The sequence below is a fragment of the Pelmatolapia mariae genome, linkage group LG1 (genome assembly GCF_036321145.2).
Source record: "Pelmatolapia mariae isolate MD_Pm_ZW linkage group LG1, Pm_UMD_F_2, whole genome shotgun sequence".
NCBI classification, from domain to species: domain Eukaryota; kingdom Metazoa; phylum Chordata; class Actinopteri; order Cichliformes; family Cichlidae; genus Pelmatolapia; species Pelmatolapia mariae.
In genome coordinates this window covers 17,951,055-17,973,992 of record NC_086227.1, presented here as the reverse complement: position 1 = coordinate 17,973,992, position 22,938 = coordinate 17,951,055, and the positions used below count along the sequence as shown (strand labels likewise).

Genomic DNA, 22,938 nt, shown 5'->3' with positions numbered 1-22,938 from the left:
AAGAAGAGAAATGTGCAGAAAAAATAATAGGAATGTCTTTCTATTGAACTGGACCTGGATGGACTTTTCTTTAGATTATACAAGATATTCAAATATTTGTAGTAAGCCGTACAATAATTGCACTCCATATGTTCTGTGTATTTGAGTTTAGATTTTGGCTTAAAGCTGTAAGATTTGTGTAATACCCCTCAGAGTGATGGTAGGTGGGTGGGCGGGCAGCAGTGAGTGAGTAAATATGGGAGTTAAAGTGACTCAGTCAGGAGGTGGCCTGAAAGGATCCATGGCATTTGAACAGCCTCAATAATTTAGTATTTGGTCACTTAGAAGGAAACACTAAAAACAGCAACAAGCAATGTCAGGCCACTTCACTCAGACCACACTACTGACAGCGTTTGCTTGATTGCAACATCGTTGTACTGCATTAATAATGCCGCACCATTTAATTATTTTTTTAAAATCATGTACAAGGGGCTTTATTTTAGACGGTGCATACAGTGCTAACATGGTGCATTTGTGTTGAAATGTTGCTGAGTCAATACAATTTTTTGGTGTTTTACTGTCTCACCTGTGAGATGGGTATGGGGTAAGGGCCCGGAAGATTTTCCTGAAGCCGTACAGGGTCAGGTGATGCCCAGGTGTTTCCTGTCACCTCAACAGTAACAATGCCAGTGGAGAAGAAGGCATCCGCCCTCCCAGCCATATCCTTCACCATCACTGAGAGCTTGTAACGACCACACATCTCTGGGTCCAGAGTAGAGGCTCCTGGTGGTGACAGAGGCATAAATTATACAAGAAAGCCTACAAGATAACAGTACAGCACTTTATTGGAACATATGTGTTACTTTCCAGAGTGCAAAAAGGCAAAAGTCCTGAAAGCTAAACAAGCAAACACACCATAATAACATAAAGACACTCCAATAATCAAAGCATTAACATGTCCTCACAATTTCTTGGTTAAATGGAAGCAAAATAACATAAACAGCCTACTTCAAGTGTAATTGTGACCAGGTAGCCTAAAGAGAAGGTGCAAAAATCAAGGAGGCAATTTTCACTGCTGCTCGTCTTGTGGAAATCATCAGCAGCGTGGGCCGGAAAGGACCGGCAAGTGTGAAAGTCATCCAGCTCCTGCCAAACCGTAGCAAAGGGCAATTCCAAAGCTACAGAAATAGCACTGGCACACAAGAATTTCTCGCATGTGTGTCCGCTGGACTAGAAGAGATATCACTGAATAATGTTATTGCAATTCTTTTGTATCAAATATTTATACATTACTGGCGTTTTTGTGATGTCAGGCTTTTCCAAGACCTTTCATTATGTTCACATTTGGATCTCATTTTAACAACTTCAACTTGCGAAGTGTTTTAAAGTTTCTGTACATATGTCTACCTCTATGATTAGAAACTGACCAATAACAGCTTTTTCAGGAAAATATCGACAATAAAAATATTTCCTGATATTCGTTGTTTTGTTTTATGGGGGAAAAGGGTTACTTGGTTTGTATTGAAGTGTAAGTATTGTGCTCTTGCAGACAATGTATTTGGACAATAACAGATTTCCTTTACTTAAGCACATTCATTTGGAAATAAATGAGATATTACAGAGAATTAACTTTTTTATTTTGATATGGGATTGTTTAAATCACTTATTTAAATAAAAGAATTGTGTTTTAGATACGTTTTTTCATACACTTGATGTTTAAAGGTTATTGGACACTTGGATGCTTAATCACTGGTGGACTGAAGTGCATCGTTTCAGTGTTGATATCTGCAGTAAAGAGCACACAGCAGCTCACACATGGGCTACAATTTAGATTCCATTGTGACAGTGAAGAAGATAATAATGAGGCTCACTGTCAAAGAGATATAAAAATAGTTTGCCATAGTCAATATCTGGAATTTTTTTTCAAGCAAAAACTATGCATGCACATGAAATCTAGACAATTGCTGGCAACCTAGTAGACCAATCAGTGCAAGTCTTGTGCATGATGGTGAAGATAAACCTGTTTATGACTGCAAACCAAGTCAAGAATGCTCGACATTGATGATGGTGAGCATGTTTCCCTCTCTGTTTCAAGATGCAAGCAAGAACTGAAAAGCCAGATTAAGGGTCTCTAAAACCATAACAGAAAACAGTAAGGTTGTGTAATGGTTTTGTGGCCTTGTGAAATGAAGTGAAAGTAAAGAAAAGAACAGCTCATGACCCAAAGCATGCCAACAGAGAGCTGCTTCCTTTTGTTGCTTTGGCATGCATGATTGCTAATGCAACTGATTTCAATGCTGAATGGAGCAACGGGATGAATGAATGAGGTAGAGGAGCATTCGGTCCATTAGAATTCACTGCATGTCATTTCATCATTCAAGAGGACAAACTGTCTACACGATAAGCATTTTTTAATAAGTGTAAAGAGTTGGCCTCTCAAATTGCAGAAAGTCAAACCTAAATTGTAACGCTGCACTCTAGGTGACCCTCCACGCTGATTTATTGGAAAAATATATGTTGAAGATTCCCTTTATGGATAAAAAAACTCCCCACAAAATTATCTTGACTATTTCCTTTCAGCGGCTGGTTGAGACTGACCTTCCTCAGTGAGTGAAACCTCCCCAGAGACGGCATGGATGGAGAACATTTGGCTGGAGGGAATCCTGGGTGTTTGTTCCATCAGGCTGAAGCGCAGATCAGCGTGGGGACTGTTGCGGTCGTCACGATCTAGCGCTTCCACTTGCATGAATGGTATTCCTGAGAGATACGGGTGACACAGAATTAAAGAGTGGGACAAAATGTCTCAATTTCCATCCTAACTATACCAAGAAAACATGCTGATGTGAAGGTAAAAGAACAAAAACATGGGTTGTGTAACAGCAAATCTTAAAAGTTAAAAGATGAAAACTCTACAAAATGCCTAGTCTGCACAGACAGAGTAAAACAGTAACAGAATTAGCTTCAGTGAGTCGACCTTTGTGGGAAATTCAAACAGAAAGCTGATCAACACAAAGGTGTATGTACCATCATGGTTTTCTTAAATGAGAAATACATAAAAACATAATGGAGTTAATACTATGAGCTAGACCCTGTGTATATCGAAAGGACTTCAAATGGAATACACTGGGGCCTTTGTATCAAATAAATGTGATCACCAAAGCCCATGACAAAGTCTTTTTGTGTGTGTATGTGATTGAAATGATGCTGTTTGCAACGTTATTAAATCTATTTATACTGATGTTAAGGTTAAACTGCAGTTTCCACGGAGACATGAGGCATGTTTTTTTCACACCCCTGACGACATTCAGCATATTTCATAAATCAGGACTGACAAATGTGACCCAGCCTTAAATTGGCTGTGTGATACGTTCACATCTGAGTGCAAGGTTCTCGTACCCTTGAGAAGCCCGAGCTGCACGCTGCCTCTCATGCTCTCCTCTATGAACGTAGGCACGTTGTCATTCTTGTCGATGACACACACTTCAACATTGAAGCTCTGACGATGCACTGACGTTCTGAAGGACACCTGTGACGCGAACATAAACATGTTCTGTAAGTAACACATGCTCCAGCCCGCATCCACCCTTTTCATGCGAATCGTTTAGCAGCCCCAAACTGCTTTGAACAACAGCGCGTGATCATTATGAACAAGATGATGAACAAGAGTATAAAAATGTATTTTCTATGTGAACTATCTGTATGGCACATTGGAGAAAGTCATTCATTAGCTGAAACATGACTGAAAATTGCTTTCGGAGCACTATGATCAGAAAAGAAATGTTTTTATACCTGCAGAGAGTAAGATGGCTGCTTTTCCCTGTCCAGTGGTTTTAGGGCGTACAGAAACTGAGCATCGACTCCAAATATGCCCTCATCATCTCCTGTTACCACCAGGTCACTATGATTAGATGGCAGGCTTTGAAGCTGTGGGGATGAAGACAAAAAGTATGCATGAAAACAATCAGTTTGTCATCCTGGTTAATGGTTAATGAAAAAACATGCACTACAAGCAACTACACAGATGCACCTGCATTTAAACTAGATGACATTGCAACAAATACAGCACGATTAAAGTGCAAGCGATAGTCAGCTCTTCACGTTTTATCCTTTTCTGGTAAGTCAGTTAAAACTGAGCTTTTTTTACTCTCTACCGTGTTCACTAAGAGACAATAATTGAGCTCCCACAATAGCTGACCACCATTTGTTCCATATGCCTTAGGAGAAAGCAGAGCTGTGGTTTGCCAACAAGCAGCAACATTCCTTTGGGCTTCTTGTGAAAAAAATCACATTCAAATACTAGAATAAAAGATAAAGGAAATTCTCAAAGTTGAATCTAAATCCGATGTCTTCACCTGGAAGCTCCGGTTTGTCTCTCTTTATTCGCTTTGTTAGTTAAAAGTGTGCTAATCTGCTTAAAATAGCCCCAAGAGAGCCACACAGTGTACTTCTGTTTGAATAAGATAGAGTTTGAGTTAGACTGAGTAGGACATCTTTACTTCTTCTTCGCCTTCTTTAGCCACCACAACAGATCATCTGTCTTCATCTCACCGCGTCCCAGCTCTCACATCATCCTTCACTGCATTTATGATTTATTTTGAGGTCTTCTGGGTGGGTGAAAGGGCATTACCAAAGCAGGAATGGACCAACAGGCTGATTTGTTTGAGCTTTTTTAAGTGTTTTATTGACAGTAAAATATGAACAATATAAAACATTTCACAGTTTATGCTTTAGAATTTCTATTTACCAGCATCCTGCCATTCAATTTCCCCAATGACGAAATTACTTGATTACAAAAAATTCATACAATGTTGCAGTGCTTAATAAGAGGACTCAAGGACTGGATGCTTTGAAATTCCTAGAAGAAAAAATATAGCAGCGTCTGAAAAATCTACTTTAGAGCAGACGCTGAAACTGCGTATTTACAGTAATCTGCGAGATGAACAAAAATGTCAACTGTGCTTTTGTACTGCGCAAGGTTTGTTGAATTTATCACTCAAGAAACTGAAACAGAAGAGCAGACAGTTTAGCCCTCTCTGACGAACGCAACTTCATGAAAAGGTTTTTGCCTTGAACGAATGTGAAGCAATTATTATGTCCATTCCATTTATAACACAAAGTGGGGTTATTATCCTCCATTCTGGCCATTAACAGGCTATTTGTGTGTGAGTCAAAATGACACCCAGACTGACATCAAAGCCTAAATATATGCCTATGTTTCATACAAGACGTGACGACACCACAGTCCAGCCCAATAAAATGCCAACATTCATGCTGTTGCATAACCCAGAGGAGGTCTGACTGACAAGTATGAATTAAACATCCTGCCTGCCACCCAGATGGACTATATGCAGAGACTGAGGCTGACACCTGAAAAGCAGTGTGAACATGCCAATTACCAGGTTTATACACTTTCAGGTCTGAGTGCAGGAAAACACACAGATCCAGCTTTGGTTTACAGCATAATTTCCTTTTCTATCAGTTTTTTTTCAACATGTTACTGATTACCAGATGATGATCTTAAATGTTAAATCTTGATTAAATTTTGCATTTCTGACTTTTAAATAGTGAAAGGTCACACTTACAACACAGAATTCTTACCAAAGTGCATCTGAAATCAAATCTGCTTGTATTTCTGCTTAGATATATAATTACCTAATCGCCATGATTAAAAAGGTTAAGTTTAGAGAAACACATATCTGCTTTCTTGGAAAATGAGCACAAGAAGTAGAAGAAGTTTTAAGTGCCTTACCTTGGTTAGATACCATGGGAAAATACCATCGTAGTTTTCAGGGACACCAATTTTAACATTTGTCCCAGCGCATGGTACAGATGTATAAAGTACTGACCACTGTGAAAAAAAATATTGTCTTGGTAGCAGCTAAAGGACAGTGTTCATGCAATAATGTTATCTTAGTATGAAAGGTTAGTGTAATACAAAAAATCTGCTTACTATGAGAGCTGTGATGAGCATTGGTGTAGCTCCTCTCTCAGCCATGTGCCCCCTGCAAACGGGATAAATGTATAATCATAGCATTTCAGACCAACTGGTCTTAGCACAACAAACACAAACACTTTGTTAAAGAGTCACCACTTACGAGAGGATTTCGCAATTTTTAAATGAGCAACAGCGTGCACTCAAATGCACAACCACCTATGAAACCACTAAATGCCACATTTGAGCCCACACAGTGGACAACAAGAAAGACACTTTTGATTGGAAAACAAAAGTAAATTTCTTTTTAGGTTAATCTAAAAACCAAGCGTATTTCATCATTAATGCCTGACAAATATCTTGTAGCTGTGTAGCAGTACCCAATTACTCTGAATTATGGTCATGGTAATCACTTATAAACTCCTATAACTGCAATTAAAACCTCCAAAGTACACAAGATAAGCTGTGGGTATACTGTAGCTCAACAAAAGCAGATTGTGACAGTAGTTACGATAGGAACATGTAATAATAAAGAAAATTAATAAACAAACTCTATTCTCTAAACAAAAATGTTTCATCTTACCTTCTCCAAATGATGCGTGTGCTCCCTCTGAGAGGTGTGAGAGGAGTTTAAATTGGGTGGAAAAACTGAGCACTTGTACTCTTTTTGGTGGATTAATGGTTAACACTTTGCGAGGAACATGCTTAACTGCCTGTTTTCCTTCCTGCAAAACCAGTGACCAGTGAGGTTCCATTGCACCGATAAGATCAAATGAATATTGATGAGGATGTACATCCACATTTACTCAATTTCTGCTGCGTTACGCTGAATGCCTCGGTGCCTTGGGATTAAAGACAGAAGGCAGTTTATGGATTGTTTTTTATATTTTATTGAAAAAGGAACTCAACGTAAAAAGAATTTTCAAATCATGTCAAAATTCACAAGACTAGTATAACTTATTGCTTTACTCAGACATTCACAACCTGAATTCAGTGTTATGGAAAAAAAAAAAAAAACATAGAATAACAGATGTTTTGAATAGTCCTCAGTAACTCTGCCGAGGCACGAACCTGCGTACCACACTTCAAGTAAAATATGACTCCAGAATACCTATCATCATTATCCTCCGCCTTGTCTTACAATACGATGAGATGTATGTCGCCTTCAGCGTGACTCAAATATTAGTATATACATCACCCCCTTCCCCACCCCCCACCCATTTAGTTAAAGGGCACAACATTAACCTAACCGCAAGGCAATTTCGCAGCACATAGAAATAACAAGCCTTTGTGGATTTTTTTTCATACATACTGATGACAATATGTTTAAGGCAGACAATAAAATAAATGCAGGTTATCACCATGATATAACTCAAACAACATCAGTCATTTCATTAACAATAGCTTCTTTTTGCTTTTGGTTGATGTCTAGAAAACAAAAATATATTTCAGTACAGTTCTGTTAGTCCTTTTGGGTTAGTGTTAAAACACACAGCATCTGGTCTTCAGAGGCCAAGGGGGAAAAATTGTCCTTCTGTCCCATCTGTCGCTCAGAGAACTGTTAGGTCATGGCAGGACTTTGACTTCTGCCTGAAAGCCATTTTCTTGTTCTTGCGTGCGACCATGCGGCCCAAAAACCTTTTAGCCTTCTTGCCGATGCTCTCTCTGCGTCTGCAGTTGGCCATGCGTCGGGCGTTCTCCTCCTTGCTGTCTTTTCTCAAACGGATCTGTCTGACGATGCCCTCAAATAGGTCCTGCACATTGTGGTGAAGTGATGCGGACGTCTCGATAAACTTGCAGTCGAATACCACTGCACAGGCACTTCCTTCTATAATGCAGAACACAGGAAAGAAGATTAAAACCCTGAGAAAGTTCACACTGAAATGGAAAACTGTAAGCTTAGAGATGACGAATTAGCCCTAAGTCATGAAAGCTGCAAATCTCTGGCAGATTGCTTGAGCTGCAGAGGAACCTGAATCAACCTGAGCAGTCAGCTGTGAAAAGTGGATTGACCCTAGCAAAATCAGTGAAGCTCAACCATCTGTCAGATTCTGTCTTGAAATGCCTCAAGCAAGGCTTTAGTCAAGTGGATTCAAATCTACCTCCCCTGACTGCACATTTTAGGATCGAGTTTATTAATCTCACTTACCATCTACGGACACCTCTCTGGACCGCACCAGGTCACTCTTGTTTCCCACAAGGATTATGGGAATGTTCTCTGACTGTCTGGCACGGCGCAGCTGAATGCGGAGCTCCGATGCCTTCTCGAAGCTTGATTTGTCTGTCACTGAATACACAATGATGTAGGCGTCTCCCATTCTCATGCACTGGTCCTTCAACCACTGGCTGTTATCCTTCAGGAAAGAAACAGAGACTAAATTTAACATCATACATGACTGAATGCACCTTTTTACAATTTCAACATCCCTGAATCAATGCAAATGGACAAAGACTTCATTAATAATAAAGAACTCTCACCTGTTCCCAGATGTCATACAACACGATGGATGCCTCTTCTTCATCCACCAACATAGATCTATCGTAAGTGTTTCCTAAGGGAGGAAAAATAAATATTGTGTTACACACTGGCAGGGAAAGCAAAGTGTCTTTTATCTGAGCAATCGTATTTGCTGTCAAAGTGTGTTGCTGCTATTTTTTTTCCACTCTGATTTTTGGCACATTTTTTTTTCTTTCTGAGTCTACTCATTAAACTAGATCACAGTTTGTGATCACGCCATCACTGGCCTTTTGTAGTTTCCCTTCTCATAGTGCTATTGGGTGTGCTTCTGACAGCTGGTGCCGCACTGTATGTGGAAATAGCAATAATCAATGCATGCACAGTCCTCATATAATACTGAATTGTACAGCTTTAGTGCAGCCTTTCTGTACTTTAAAAAACTGCATCATTTGTTTTAAATCTACTGGAAATAAGTGTGGTGATGTAAATTGTAATAGTGCACTTAAAAAGTAATATTGCTTTAAAATATGTCATAACCGTCCTTCTATATATTTTAGTGTTTGTTCAGTATTATATAAAATAAAATAAAGCAGCCGTTGGCATGCCCATTTATTACATATCTTCACAGACAATGAAACATCTTCATTGTGTGTGTCTGAGAGTGTGGGTTGCTATGGTTGATGACTCATCCTCAGCATCACCATTTACCTGTTTCATCGCAGTCGTGACCAGCATCCTCAACTCCTCCAAAGACGCGCGCCAGGCTGGACTTGCCGACACCGTGCTCCCCGAGTAGAACCACTTTGTACACCTGGGAGTCCGCTTCGCTGCTGGTGGAAATCACCGAGTCGGAGGAGTCCGAGGCGTAGCTGCCACGGTGCTGCTCGCTTGGGGAGTAGGACGTGCACCGCAGTAAATTGGACAGCTCGTCGGTCTGTCCCGTCTGTGGCGTCGTGGCGCGCAGGTCGCGGTCGTCCACGGGCATGCTTCTCCTGTGTAGATTGGGTAAATTCATTGGGAAGGGCACGCTTCCTCTCCTCTTGTCCATGTTCCTCAATTTGTCACCCTTGTTCAAAGTCATTGTGCTTCTACCGAGGATCTGTGGATAGATGTGCCATGCGTAAATTTGCGATCATTTCAGCCACATTTAAAGAAAGGAGCGCTATCAAGGTCTGCACAGAAATACAGTGGGAGATCATTTTACAAATATGTTTACCATTGTAAGTCATATTGTAAAATAAAAACTGTTATCCCACATTTAAAATAAATATATATAAAAATGGTCGACCTGACCTGCCCACATGTTTATTCACAAAAAAAGGTCAAAATCTAACCAAAGCTTGAAATCTCTCCCCAGCGGCCCGTTAAAGACACTTACTCGGTGCTGAAAATTAAATCCAACGAAGGCAATCCAGTAATCCTTGGTATAAAAAGTTGCTGTAGTCGAAAAGCGGTTTTTGCTCGAGTCTGATCAGAGTCGCTGCTCGGGTTATTTATACAGGAGTAGAGTGACGTAGTAGGGATTCGCCCCGAAGACTCACGTCTCCGTTTATTGTAGTGGTGCGTAACGGTAACATCATGCTGCGGAGGGGGTGTATGATTGGAAGAGCTGAGGAATCTCCCTTCCGCATCCTCAAATGGAGCTTACTTTTGAGGGGGCGGCCAGAGATGAGACTTTGAAGAGGGGAAACCCACTTAAAGCTGGAGTATAAATATTTGATATAGATCTAGGAGATGGTTCTAGATGGGATGTTATAGCCTCACATCATCACGATGCAAGGTGTTCAGGTTCACACACTAAATTAATTCTCTTAACGAAATGTGTTGTCTGGATCCAACTGATCTGATTTATGAGCATCGTGGCCACAGCGCGGCGGTCAATGCTATATGTATGTAATATCATGAGAATTATATTTTGTTATAATATAATATAATATAATATAATATGAACTTTATATATTACATACTTCCTATAAAAAGCTAAATATTTGTAATTAGACTGGGGCTTCATACTACCACATTTAAATTAAATTTTCGGAGCATTTTTAAACGGTGCTATAAATGCATAAAATGTTAATACACTTATACTCCATATATCCCACCACCTTGCTCTTTCCACGATGAAATAAATGATGCAATCATCAAAACCGTCCTTGAATTTGTAGGCGTCTCCTCTTAAGCAGCCAGGTCTAATCTTCACCCGTAATTCTGGTTATACTGTTTGACTGTGCTAAAGGCTTCAAATGGTGTGTGCGGAGGCTATTTCTAGTGCTAAAGGAGAGACACAGAAAGACTTAGTTTTCTATATTTCACGTCTGGATGTATTGATATGCTAAATATGGATCCAGCATATTCTGCATAATTTTTTGGCTGAATATCAGGCCAACAGCATGACGGCACGGCTGGTAGTGATATTGTTAAGCGTCACGTTCAAGTGCATATTGTAAACTCTGAATGGTGCGTTTCTGCCCTCTTGTGGTTACGTGCAGGCATTACAGTTGAACCTTTTGAACTCGACTGTGCTAGGTGTTTAATATTATAATATTGCACAATGAGTGTGACTTAAGTATTACTTCTGCTGATGTTTGCATTTTTCCACTGTAATTTTCACTATTAAAGAAACTAAATCTTTCAACATTACATAATCAAATATAGTTTAGTTCACACCACCCTGAAAAAAAACCCATCACTACACTACCCTGGATTTATACTCTTTTCCAGAAAATAGCAGATGTTATGTAATTGAATGATGTTTAAAACACAAATGGAAAAAAAATCACATACAGTTAAACACAAATACTTATTTAAAAAAAATTAAGGCCAGCTTGTTCTCATCGTATTTCAGCTTCTCCAACACAGTTTCCATATTCTCATGGATTTCTGTTAACTGGACAGAATGAACAGTTCCCACGGATGCAGAGTAATTGCCATTTTTAAGTAGGACACCTTTTAGACTGGCTTTGTACAGACAATGAACAGCCTCCACTCACTGGATGCAGTGAAACATTCAAAGATATAGAAAAACATAATAATAAAAATATCTGGATCGTGTTTCTAATTGCCACTTGTGAAACAAAAAAATGAGAAAGAAAAACTGACATTATTTTTTAAATCAGCAACCCAAAATGTGTAAATAACAAGTACAGCAAATGTGACACATGCCTTTCTCAGATGAGACATCATGTCGCCATCTATTGGCCATTACACAAATACAAAGAATTTGTATAAAAAATAAAGTCATATAAGATGCATAGATTTAGTAACTGAATAAACATTGGTAAAAAAAAAAAAAATATATATATATATATTAAATATATATATATATATATTTTTTTTTCAGTAAAAACAGTACAGAACTTTGGATTTGACAGAAAGTTTTTATAATGCTTCCTTCTGAGATGATTTCTGATATTCCTGTGTTTTTCATGTCAATTTTTTGTCATGTCATTTTTTTGTTGCTTATATTGGTAAGTATACTGTATCCACCGCGATTTACGAAAGAGTTATAAGATACATGAATTACCAGTTTTGTTATCTTAATGGCTTTGCGTTATTTTATCTACATTAGCATCAACCAAGTACTTTTGGCGACTTAAAATATATTTATAGAACTCTTGTCTTACGTTTGTTGCAATTTCTGCAGCCAGATCATATTTCTCGGGCTGATCTCTCTTGAAAAGTTTTTTTTTTATGTGAGTGACATTTACTTCAGGTCAGTACATAAAGTCACTTTGCCAAAAAGTGATTGCAGTTTCTACCATGTAACAAGAATTTTCTTTCTGGACGAAAATGCATTGATATAAATCATGAGAGATATATTTGAGACATATTTAACAGATTACACGCCAACAAGTCATTTACAAAAGTTTAATGCCGGTGATCAATTTTTGGCAGATACCGGAAATCACTTTTTTCCCATGACACCGGAAACCAACCAATAAATGTGACATTGCACATGCGCAAGCCTCTCGTGCGTTCGACCTCTACTGCAAACCGGTGAGCGCTAGCCTCCTCTGTCACAAACTGGGTTTGAATTAAATATATGCTCTTAAGTGTTCTTTGTTGGTCCGTATTTTTGTAGTCTATTATTCACAGCGTCGTGTAGCTCGTCTGCTTTTCAGCTAACTTGCCTTTAGCGGTATTGTGCGGGTTTTTTCTCCTCTTGACCTTAATTGCGTGTCTACCTGATTTTTGCAGACTTTGTACTTGGTTGTTTAGCAAAAGGCGCAGTGTCAAATAGCTAAAGCTTTGCTTTTTTGTGTTTCATGTATTTTTATCTGTAGACTTCGGATAAACTCCAGCTGCTGTGGGTGACCTGACCAGAACGTCCCATCGTAATGTATGCCTGCTCTAAGTTCGTCTCCACGCCCTCTCTGGTCAGTTTGCTTGAATGAATGAAAACTGATAATTGCTAAACTGCGCCTGTTTACTGATTGTTAGCTGCACTTCCATCATTGTAAACTATTATAAAGTAGCCTGCTAACACTGGCTGTGTAGCAGTCTTTGACCCTCTGCTAAAGTTAGCTAATGCTCATACCTACAAGGACGTCCTAGCTTCTAATCAGGAGGAAGCTCACTGTGTTGGTTTTCCATCATTTCCTCCAAGTCCACAAACTTAGTCTAAAGGATATAACGTATTCCATGTAAGGCTTGAAAAGAGAATCAAGAGAAACATTTTAATGGGTCTCTGTTATTGACTTGTAGTTATATATATGTAAAAGCTTTGTCACTGCATATGATGTATGTCTTTCTAATGCTGTCCTAGCATAAATTATGGTGAATCATGTCAAAACACTTTTTTTTTCTCCCCCCCCCCAACACAGGTCCGTGCTGGATCCAGGGCGCTGTACAGACCGCTCTCAGCAGCAGTAGTGTCAGACGGCAGGAGAGCAGAGGTGAGTTGCCCGCCGAGCACACCATTCATCAAGTGACATTTGTCATTTTCTAACAGTTTCTAAATTAACACTGTGCAAAAAATAGAAAAGGTAAAATACAGATTTGTTTTATTTTAAGTTACATGGTGGTGGTAGTAGTAGCAGTAATTGCATATACATTTGAGATCTTCTAACAAAGAAGCACATTGATTGTTTTTATTACCAACAAATAGTGCCACCCTGCTCACATTATCCCGAAGAAACATTTCTGCAGGCTGAACTGTATAATTGAATTGTTAACTGTGGAATTATGGCCACATATCCTAATCGGGTAGATTTAACGTGCTGTCTGTGGTCAGAGCCAAAGCAAAAATGACTAATTCATTGTTATGAAACAACAAACAGAACGTGAGTGTATGAAACTTCTTCCATTTTGTTTTTGTGTATTTCTGTTATAAATATACAACTATAATAATCTTCAAATGGGGAAAACTCCATGTGGGGGTTATTAAAGTTAAATGAGAATCTAAATAACTAGTAACTAAATTTTATAACGGTAAATTTTCATGTTCAAACAAAAATGGGTCATAATGTGATGAGGTACGATTCAAAGCTAGATGTAGTACATCTTAAAATAAGTTTTCTTTAGAGAGGTCTTATTTGATAGGTCTAAATTTTTAGCAGAAGTAATGCTTGCATTAGAAGTAAACTTTACCTTGTGGGAATTATTGTGTTTGATAGTTTGGTGGTTGTTTTTCAGACTGCTTCGCTTCTGGCACCACTGAGCGGCGGTGTCTCCCAGCAGCAAGTGGCATTGCGGGGATTCCAAACCAGCGCCGTGACCCGTGACATCGACACTGCTGCCAAGTTCATTGGAGCAGGAGCTGCCACTGTGGGAGTCGCTGGATCTGGAGCTGGAATTGGCACAGTGTTTGGCAGCCTTATCATTGGATATGCCAGGTAAATTTAACAAGTCCCCTGTAGTAGTAATGAGGTCATTTATTTTATTTTTCGCTGTCGAGAAGGGAACGTTTTAGTCTTGTTTACTTAATACCCAAGTTCTTAAAATAATGTGACCTAGTGAACAGGTAATGACAAAAGAAAGAGGAGACCTGAGTAGATTTCTGCCATTTGGTGATTAATTATAAAACCAAAAGATACTTGGCATACTTCATTCTAAATGGCATCACTTAAAATCACTGGGAAAGTGAAGTTAGAGGAATAATGTCTGTTGGTGAAAATAAGATATTAAAGACTTATTTAGCACTGACTAATTATTGATTGTGCTTTAAGCCAAGTCAATCATGGGAAACTTTGGTCTAAACATGCCTCATTAGCTGTACTTCTTAGGCATCAGCACTACTTGATCTCATTGGCCCCTCTGTCTTCACAGGAACCCCTCTCTGAAGCAGCAGCTGTTTTCTTACGCCATCCTGGGCTTTGCTCTGTCTGAAGCTATGGGTCTCTTCTGTCTGATGGTTGCATTCCTCATTCTGTTCGCCATGTAAAACCAGCTGTGAAAGGATAACTCACAATGTTAACAAGAATAAGCAGTTTGAACAGCTGTGTGATTGCTGGTTATCATGTTTATCTTTGTGTTCTTGAAAGATGTGAATCCATTCATGTATGAAACTCTGGCAAATCATTTCAAGGACTGTTGTGTCCTCGTTGTATATTTAATCAGCCGTTTTTGTTAACAAACATGCAACCAGTAACAGAAATAAAATGTTTAATTCCTCAAATGTTTCTGTACATTTGTGAGGGGAGGTGGGAGGGGTTTGTTTAATGTCTCAATAAACATAATGGGGGATACCTGGCAGGATCATGGACTTGTTCCCTTTTAAAAGAAACTCATACTGTTGTAATGCCAAGCTGTGGAATGAAACGATTTAAAAGCAAATGTAGCTTATTTCTTTAGATTATGCTCATGGAAATGGGTGCAGCGATTTATTGAAATGTCTAAACCTAAATGGAAATACAACACAAAGGCAAAAAATGTTGAGGTCTGATCTCTGGAGAGGCCAGTCCATGATTGACAGTGTTCAAATTCATTTTTTTCTATCCAGGTATGCTTTTACTGTGCTGTGTGTGTGTGTGTCATAGTCAATCAGATGATCAAAATCTGACTCAATTCCACACATCTATGGCTAAACTGAACCCCCAAACCATGGCAGAGGCTCCACCATATGTTATAAATGGTTGTAGACACTGCTATATTGCGTCTATTTGAAACTAAATAATTCGACCCTCACTGAGACTAGATACATCCCTCAGATTATGCTGCTAACAGAGTTCCTAAAAATTCCATTTAAAATAGGTTCTTTGACATTGTACATTATGTAGACACACAAAAGTCCTTCCTCACCTGGGTCTGCTTTTTTTTATGCTTGGATATTTTGTAGGTCAACCAGTCTCCGCCAGGTTTGAGTCCATTATTACACCCTTACCAACGACAACAGTTTTCCGGTTTCATAGGTGGAACTAAAGCACCGTTTTTGTAGTGAGGGGAAGGATTTGAGGAACGTACTTGTTAGTTTTTAGTGTTCGCCTGTGTTTTTTGTGTTAAATAGATTTGAACATTGCCGAAAATAAATTCGGACATGTCAGCTGTGCAGTATCAATAAGACGGGCTAAATAAATGTTTTCAGTAACGCAGTTGTGCCGTATCTGGAGAAAATCTAGCTTTAAAACTAATAAGCTAACGCCGACACCTTTGTGGCGGTGTCGCTGGTGTAACTGTCACACAGACCGCGATAATGTATCTCAGCAGCTTAATCCAGAGGATCCCCGAAATAACCAGGTAAACAAACATCAGGGAATATGATGTATCCTACTTTTCCCCCCAGTGTTTGTCATTTACTTTTTCCCTTTTTCAACAAAATAGAAAATTCTTAATTTAAATTTAAAAGTTTGTTATTTGCATGTTTTCAGAGGGAATAAAAGCAGCGTAGTTATTATAGTTTTGTATTTTATTATTTATTTTTAATCAGATTTTTTAATTTCGTATTGTTTTTTGTTTTTTTTAACCCAGCCTAGTTTCAGTTTCCAGAGTGTGCTTCCTCGTCCCAATTAAATTTTTAGTTTTTGTAAATGTTAATGTTAAATAAAATGTTTTAATAACATGTTTTTTATTAGTTGCAATGCTAGTTTTCGCGTTTTTAAATATTGTTGCTATTTAAATCAGTTGACTCAGATTCTTATAGTTATCCAAAGTATCAATAAAGATGGACGTCAAAGCCCCATCAGGCTAGTTGGGATAATAAATTTGACCAGATCTACATGTAATACGTACAGTCAAAACTCCCAGGGTTGATTTTACACTGGATATCCACCAGGGGTAGCTGCTGTATAAGACCCTAGTTCTTCTTCTTTTTTCTTTTTTTTGTAACTTCACTCTGCCATAACCTAAAGGGAACATCAGCAAAACTTGAATGTACATCAGTTACTTTTGTACATAACCTATTGAGCTAGAAAATAGAATAAAAAATTAAAAATTTTACATTTATCGGTGTATGTAGTGTTTATTTAAGATGTCTTTCCTGAGATAGTGGTCTAAAAAAGTTTTTACCTGAGTGGGACTTTCAACGTCTAAGCAGAACATGTCCCTAAAGTGGATTTTAAGTTTACTTTGTATAGATTTGCCTAATTTTATTTCTGCCTGGTCTTCATGTAATAGGTAACAAATAGGCACAAGAAGCAAAGAACTTTGTGTCAACCAGTGCTCGATCACTTTGACCAGCAGTACAGTGAGGAACTTGGTGACTTGTGGCCATATGCAAGGTAAATTTCACCTGAAATAATCATTATGCACGTGGACAGTAATTCCACCTTTTCCAAACTGAGATTAATTTTGTCCCTCAGAGAAGTGCTGCTGGACCCTCAGTCATGGCAGTATGGCATCATGCTCAATCGCTTCACTGCAGTGACAGGCATTGCACAGATTCTTCGAGCCCAGGGCTTTTCCACATTGTTGCCACAAACAGATGTCTCAGTGCTGCATTCTAATGGTCCCTCCACGGTGTTAAATTCTAAATACCAAGAAGGAAAAGATACTCTGTCAACTCTCTGCATTTCCAAGGGCTCTCCAGGTGACCCCCATCCCCAGTCTGACAACAGCTCCTTTGCACTCGGTCAGGACTCTCAATCAGAACCCGCCCTCAGTTTTCCTCCTCCTTCATTACAGTGCTACATCCACCCGTCCCCCCTGCGATTTCCCTCTCAGGCTCACAGGCCTGGCCAGCTGAAGCAGTACTACCTCCTCAATGCTGCATCCTTGCTTCCAGTGCTGGCTTTGCAAGTCAAAGATGGCGAAAAGGTTCTGGATCTTTGCTCTGCTCCTGGGGGGAAAGCCTTAGCCATAATGCAAAGTGCCAGCCCAGGTAAAAGAGACATTTTTAGAAGACTTTATTTTGATTTTATTTATACTTAATCGGATTAAAACAACCCCAAATGAATTACTCTATTAGTAAAGGGATGTTCACAGTGTAGCCTTTTTTCCAGATTATGTGTGCTTGGTAAAAAGAACTTGGGGGAAAAAGAAACATGTTGGCTTTTATTTTGAATATTAAACACACACTTTGCATCTAAGTCGCTGCAGATGATTCTAAGGAATATTTTTGTCTGCTGCGAATAACCCATTTGCATTGAATACTATAATCAGTAATGCTGCCCTGTGCTGTGTTCCAGCGCTTCTCTGCTGTAATGAACCAGATCTTCACAGACGGGACTGGCTTGCCAAAACCCTGGAGTCTTTTTTGCCTCACTCACTAAAAAGCAGAGTGATTGTGTCTGCACAGGACGGACGGTCTTTTGGGCAGAGTGAAGCGGGTTTATATGACAAGGTTGGCAAAGAAATCCTATCATGTTTATGGCAGCATGTGATTTTGTCCTGTAAAATGGGGTGACACTTATTTTCCAAGGCCACAGCTACAAATGAATGAGGACAGCAAGCCTTTGAACAGAAACTAATAAACTCAGCAGAGAGAAAAAAAAGAAAAAAGAAAACTGTTTATTCAAACTAGGAGCCAAGAAGAAGCAGACAAATAGCTGGGAGGAATCAAAGAACTCAAAGTGACTCATATTGGAACACAATATTGAAAAAAGGAAAAGGGCTAAAAAAGAGTTAGAGTAAGGCACTGTAGGAGGGGAAAAAAAGACTGAAAGGTAATAGAGTGCAAACAAAATGCAGAGGAGCTTTTTTGAGGGATTTCCAAAATCTGAGAACAAACTTGTTGAAAGGTTCAAAGTTCAGATGTAAAAACTCCAAAGCTGTTGTCTTTTATTCAGTTTTATTTAAATGGTAATGGTTTGGTTTTTAGGGGAAATTTATCTTCCACCTCCACTGACCAAAATTGGTCTGTTGATGGTCAGGTGCCGTGGGGAAAGTGACATTTATGTGGATTATTTTAGACACCTGCAGCATTCTTCATTTTCCCTAAATTTTCTTATTCCCTTGCGTTTCCTCTTTGACATGGGCACCAACAATTCGCATTCCTTTCTCTTGCTGCCATAGGTTTTGGTTGATGCTCCATGTTCTAATGACAGGAGCTGGCTGTATTCGAGCAACAGCCAGCAGGGGGAACAAAGATTGAAGGAGAGAGCCAGGCTTCCTTCACTCCAAGCACAGCTGCTTAGGTAAGCGCCCATTCTGACATTGGAAATTCCTGCTTATGCATTAGCCTTATGGTACTCTAATATCTCTACAGGTTGAGAAAAAAAACATTCACTATCCTAATGAGCACGCAATTAAAATGCACTGAAGGAATGAAGGGAAGGTACCATAGTCCAGTAGTGAATACAAATGAGAGATAAGTTCTAAACTTGTAGATCGAGAAATGAAGAGTAACTGGATTTAGCAGAACTGCTGTGGGAACATCGTTATTAAATAAGTAATTAGATAATCAAGGAAGATGAGAGGTGACAAAGGATCAGTCAGGGAGAAAGTGATCCATTACTTAACCGGTTATCCAGCTGGAGCCTATCCCAGTTATTATAGGGCATCTACAGTCAATTTAGAATCAACACTTAACATAAGAAGCATGATTTTGGACCGTGAGAGGAAGCCGGAGAACCCGGAGAGAACACAGACTCCACACAGGAAGACCCTAGATGTCTCTTGTCTTCAAACCAAGGACCCTTTTGCTAAGAGGTGACATTGCTAAACACTGCACCAACCGTCAGTAAAATTACAAACCCCCTGAAAAAAAGATTTCGGGTAGATTGGATGGTAAATAAACTTTGTTTCAGGTGTCCAACTCAAAATAGCTTGGAGAGTCAAGTGGAAGCTGTAGCAGTTGCAGTTTTAGTTGTAGTTTACAGATCAGACTGCAGTTAAATCAGTCAAATAACACCAACAAGCACAATATAGAAACAACATATACAGTTTTTTAAAGTGAAAATTTGTATTGGTTGGTTGAATGGTTACAGCATATTCTTTGATACAATTTAATTCTAGCTGAGGTCTAAGGTGGAATATCTGTCTGCTGATTACAGGTCTGCACTGTTGGCGGTGTGTCCAGGGGGCACTGTGGTCTATTCAACCTGCACTCTGTCCAGCTTTGAGAACTTTTCTGTGGTTGAGACGGTGCTGAAGGACTTTCCCGAGGCTGAAGCTGAAGACCTGTGGGAGGAGATTGCCATTCCTTTATCTAAATACTTTACGTTCAGCTCTAACCCCGGACATAGACAGACAACTCAGGAGCCAACCCTGCAGACACGAGACGCTTCTGTGTCTTTTTATCGCCACAGACTTGGCATTCTTGTGGTGCCTCAGCTTGGCAAGTCATGGGGACCCATGTTTTTAGCTCGGATTAGAACACGGAAATAAAATCTTACCATGCATGGGGAAAAAAAGTGAAATGGCATAACTAAACTTGCACAATAACTTTGTGTAAAACACCAAATTTAAAATTTAGATTAAAAACACTGCAAATACGCACAGTGCCTACCTGTGCCAATTATGCAAGAGGAAATGAGCAGCAGCGGTAGTTTAGACACGCAGATATAAACACATCGGTGTCAAAACAAACGTGGTTAAGAAAGTCATAAATGCTCCTGTTTTAACAGTGCAACACCAACCATCTGCTAAACTATAAGTGCTGCAGCTACAGTTTTTTTGTTGTTTGTAGCTGTTGGCTTCTCTGTGCGTGTGTGGGTGTGTTGCAGGAGATTTAAGCAAATAAAAATAGAACGCTGCTCACATCAGTTAAACTCACCTCGAGCTATCCGCATCAAAGACAGAACTTAGACAATATTCCAGTACTTAACACATGTGAGCAGTATTTTATGGCAGTTTGTGTGAAATAAAGAGAAAATGGCGTGAAAGCAGCCACCTGATCACTCACGAGTTTCTTTTTCCCCAGGTCTGCTGCCCCCCTAGGCTTAGGAAGGCTTTATTTTTCATTTCAGCCAGTTGTTTACTTGTCCATCCTGTATCTGTATCATTTTGGTTCAGTTTCACTGTTTTCACAGCATCAGCTCTTTGTCAGTAAAATTATCTAATTGAAGCATTTAGCAGCCTCAGAGGGCGATGGTTAACTTGGAAGTGACTCAATGCACATTGAAACAAGAGTGAATACAGGACTTTTTATATTCAGTCAGCAGCAATATTGCTGCAGAAACTATATGTAAATTAGCAGCAGTCAAAAAATTCACCGTATAAGCTAAAAAGCTAATAAGTTAGTGCCTCCCAGTGACTAAAAGGTTTAACTGTTCTGACCGCTGCAACAATAAAAACAAACTGTGTTTTTCTATATTAAACATTAATGTATTGTTTACCTCTGAATCCACCTTCTTTCCATTCTGCGGTTAACAAGGACGACCACCTTGGTTCAGAGGACATGCGCACACACCAGAAAGCTTGTAAATCTGTAACGTCGCCGTGTTTAGAAAATATTCTCCACTCAGCTGCTGGCTAAAATGAAAATACAAACCCAAACAGCACTCACACACTCAGACAGATATTAAAAAATGAAGCAACAACACACATTTCCTGCAGGAGGAACAAAGCTGTCAGAATTGCAGAAACTGTTGGCAGGTCTGTGTCTGAGTCTGAACTGCTGCTGTTATTTTCTTGGAAGTGCAGGCGTGTGTCACAAAGCGGGCTGCATGGCCATGACAACAAGGGAGGCACGCACACACAAATACCAATTAAGAAAATGTTTATTTAGGAATTAGGAAATCATAATAGTTTAAACAATGGTGAGTGTAGTAAGCGAGTGAATTTGTAAAGAGATGGCAGATGCAGTTTCAAGCAGAGAACCACATAGTAACTGAGTGGCTAAGGCTTTTATAGGCCAGGTGGTCTAAGCCTCTCTGATTGTACACAAACCCTATTAGTACGGGCAGAAAAGAAGCTGCCACCCAGTCAAGCTGAAGGAAACCAAGATGGAGAGAGCTGATGATGTAAGAGTTGTGTTAAAAACACCTGCACAGTTTAGTCTGTTTGAAGCGACTTTTTAAATTCCCTTTTAATGGTAGAGAATGGGAGTTGACATTAGAAGACAAGCACCACCGTCTCCAAACCTTATTTGCTTTTGACATAAGTCCTCAAAGAATTTTTCAAGTTTCTGTCTAAACACCCATATTCAATGTGAATGTTGGATGTTGTCAAAGTAATGCAAAAACAAGTCCAAATGTTTGCAGACTCGACCAGAAACTAAAGTTTTTCTGTCTGAGAGATTTGTTTAATAGCCAGGAAGAGCAGTAATGATCAAATTAACACACAGTTTCTCTGTTTATTTCTGCTATTGCTCTACGGCACTGTCCTACTCTGAATTAACATAGTTTTAGTCTCGCCAGAAATAATCTCATATGTGCTGTCATACACCCCTTTAGTGTTATTGTTGCATTTTGCAGTGATGTATTACCTGGGAGGACTTTTCTTGTGTGAAAAGTAGATATTTCATGAACGATTTGTAGCTTCTCATCACCCTGTGATTGCTCAGATCAGAAGAAAAAGGTGTATTGGCAGTAAACACAGACAATAATATACAAAAAGTCATATATTCCAACCTTTCTGCACATAACGGAGTGACAAAATAAGCTCTTGCAAAGGCAGTTGTGTGTGGAAGCATCAAATATATAAGGCCGGTGCTTCCGAGCAACCCTCCGAGACACCGTCAAAGATATGATTGCTGGAATAGCGTTGCACCGGTTTCATCCGACTACTCCGTGTGGCCATAGACACAAGCATTATTTGAGTGCATTTATATGGCTATTTATACTGGCCGCCCTACTTCTGCTCCACTTTTGAGTGTCTTCGAAAAATAGCTCCAGTCTTTGATATGAGCAAATCATTACGCTACCATAACATCAGCACAACTTAAAAGTGGTGAGATGTGGAGATGAAGTGGGGCTTCATTAGGGTTAACCATATTGCTGACCTTTGTGTGAACCCTGGTTTGTTGACGTTCCCCATATTGCAGTGTTTCCTCAAGGGGAGAATCTCTAAGCAGCTTTTCCTCCACTTCAAAGGGAGAGAATGTAGGCCTGCTTTGCATAATCAGGTGGGGAACAGCTTTTTGCCAGAGAGGCAGGAATTAATTTGTGACACCGCCAGATATAATCATTAAAACCCTAGTCATTGACAATAAGGAGAGAGGAGGAGGGAAAATTAGAGGAGGAACTGTAGAACAGTAGATAGAATGAAGGAGAGAGAGATGTGGAGCATAGGATAGTCCCGAATGCCAGAGGAC

General features: G+C 39.4%; 5 protein-coding genes across 5 annotated transcripts in view; 3 read left to right on the top strand and 2 right to left on the bottom strand.

Moving 5' to 3' along the window:
• Positions 1-3,113, top strand: part of ca7 (carbonic anhydrase VII) — a 58,464-nt gene extending 55,351 nt beyond the window's left edge. Inside the window, exon 7 of the mRNA XM_063474402.1 lies at positions 2,560-3,113. Coding sequence (XP_063330472.1) covers positions 2,560-2,589 — 30 coding nt within the window. The 3' untranslated portion in view covers positions 2,590-3,113. The remainder of the gene's footprint in view (positions 1-2,559) is intronic.
• cdh16 (cadherin 16, KSP-cadherin) overlaps positions 1-5,974 on the bottom strand; it is a 28,298-nt gene extending 22,324 nt beyond the window's left edge. Inside the window, exons 1-6 of the mRNA XM_063474381.1 lie at positions 5,930-5,974; positions 5,729-5,827; positions 3,769-3,903; positions 3,376-3,505; positions 2,578-2,736; positions 566-762 (exon numbers count right to left, since the gene is read on the bottom strand). Coding sequence (XP_063330451.1) covers positions 566-762; positions 2,578-2,736; positions 3,376-3,505; positions 3,769-3,903; positions 5,729-5,827; positions 5,930-5,974 — 765 coding nt within the window. The remainder of the gene's footprint in view (positions 1-565; positions 763-2,577; positions 2,737-3,375; positions 3,506-3,768; positions 3,904-5,728; positions 5,828-5,929) is intronic.
• An 820-nt stretch (positions 5,975-6,794) lies between these two features.
• rrad (Ras-related associated with diabetes) lies at positions 6,795-9,858 on the bottom strand. The gene is made up of 5 exons (XM_063474354.1): positions 9,748-9,858; positions 9,078-9,468; positions 8,390-8,463; positions 8,061-8,265; positions 6,795-7,739 (listed from the first exon to the last, which is right to left on the bottom strand). The coding sequence occupies exons 2-5, from the start codon at positions 9,448-9,450 to the stop codon at positions 7,462-7,464; spliced, it is 930 nt and encodes a 309-aa protein (XP_063330424.1). The 5' UTR covers positions 9,451-9,468; positions 9,748-9,858; the 3' UTR covers positions 6,795-7,461.
• A 2,418-nt stretch (positions 9,859-12,276) lies between these two features.
• On the top strand, positions 12,277-14,985 carry LOC134627899 (ATP synthase F(0) complex subunit C3, mitochondrial-like). The gene is made up of 5 exons (XM_063474368.1): positions 12,277-12,365; positions 12,653-12,745; positions 13,193-13,264; positions 14,004-14,203; positions 14,637-14,985. Exons 2-5 carry the CDS (start codon positions 12,707-12,709, stop codon positions 14,749-14,751), a joined length of 426 nt encoding a protein of 141 aa, XP_063330438.1. The 5' UTR covers positions 12,277-12,365; positions 12,653-12,706; the 3' UTR covers positions 14,752-14,985.
• A 797-nt stretch (positions 14,986-15,782) lies between these two features.
• On the top strand, positions 15,783-20,960 carry nsun3 (NOP2/Sun RNA methyltransferase 3). The gene is made up of 6 exons (XM_063491486.1): positions 15,783-16,043; positions 16,920-17,023; positions 17,105-17,622; positions 17,930-18,084; positions 18,756-18,877; positions 19,736-20,960. Exons 1-6 carry the CDS (start codon positions 15,882-15,884, stop codon positions 20,067-20,069), a joined length of 1,395 nt encoding a protein of 464 aa, XP_063347556.1. The 5' UTR covers positions 15,783-15,881; the 3' UTR covers positions 20,070-20,960.
• Positions 20,961-22,938: the final 1,978 nt, after the last annotated feature.

Bases quoted from the DNA above. Each gene is read 5' to 3' on its own strand.
- rrad (XM_063474354.1), bottom strand. From the start codon at position 9,450: ATGACTTTGAACAAGGGTGACAAATTGAGGAACATGGACAAGAGGAGA. The intron at 8,464-9,077 runs GTAAATGGTGAT...TTCCTCCCTTAG, and splicing joins TCACGACTGCGATGAAACAG to GAAACACTTACGATAGATCT. The intron at 7,740-8,060 runs GTAAGTGAGATT...TCTGCATTATAG, and splicing joins CAGAGAGGTGTCCGTAGATG to AAGGAAGTGCCTGTGCAGTG.
- LOC134627899 (XM_063474368.1), top strand. From the start codon at position 12,707: ATGTATGCCTGCTCTAAGTTCGTCTCCACGCCCTCTCTG. The intron at 13,265-14,003 runs GTGAGTTGCCCG...GTTGTTTTTCAG, and splicing joins CAGACGGCAGGAGAGCAGAG to ACTGCTTCGCTTCTGGCACC. The intron at 14,204-14,636 runs GTAAATTTAACA...CTGTCTTCACAG, and splicing joins CTTATCATTGGATATGCCAG to GAACCCCTCTCTGAAGCAGC.
- nsun3 (XM_063491486.1), top strand. From the start codon at position 15,882: ATGTTTTCAGTAACGCAGTTGTGCCGTATCTGGAGAAAATCTAGCTTT. The intron at 17,024-17,104 runs GTAAATTTCACC...TTTGTCCCTCAG, and splicing joins GACTTGTGGCCATATGCAAG to AGAAGTGCTGCTGGACCCTC. The intron at 18,085-18,755 runs GTTGGCAAAGAA...TTGCTGCCATAG, and splicing joins AAGCGGGTTTATATGACAAG to GTTTTGGTTGATGCTCCATG.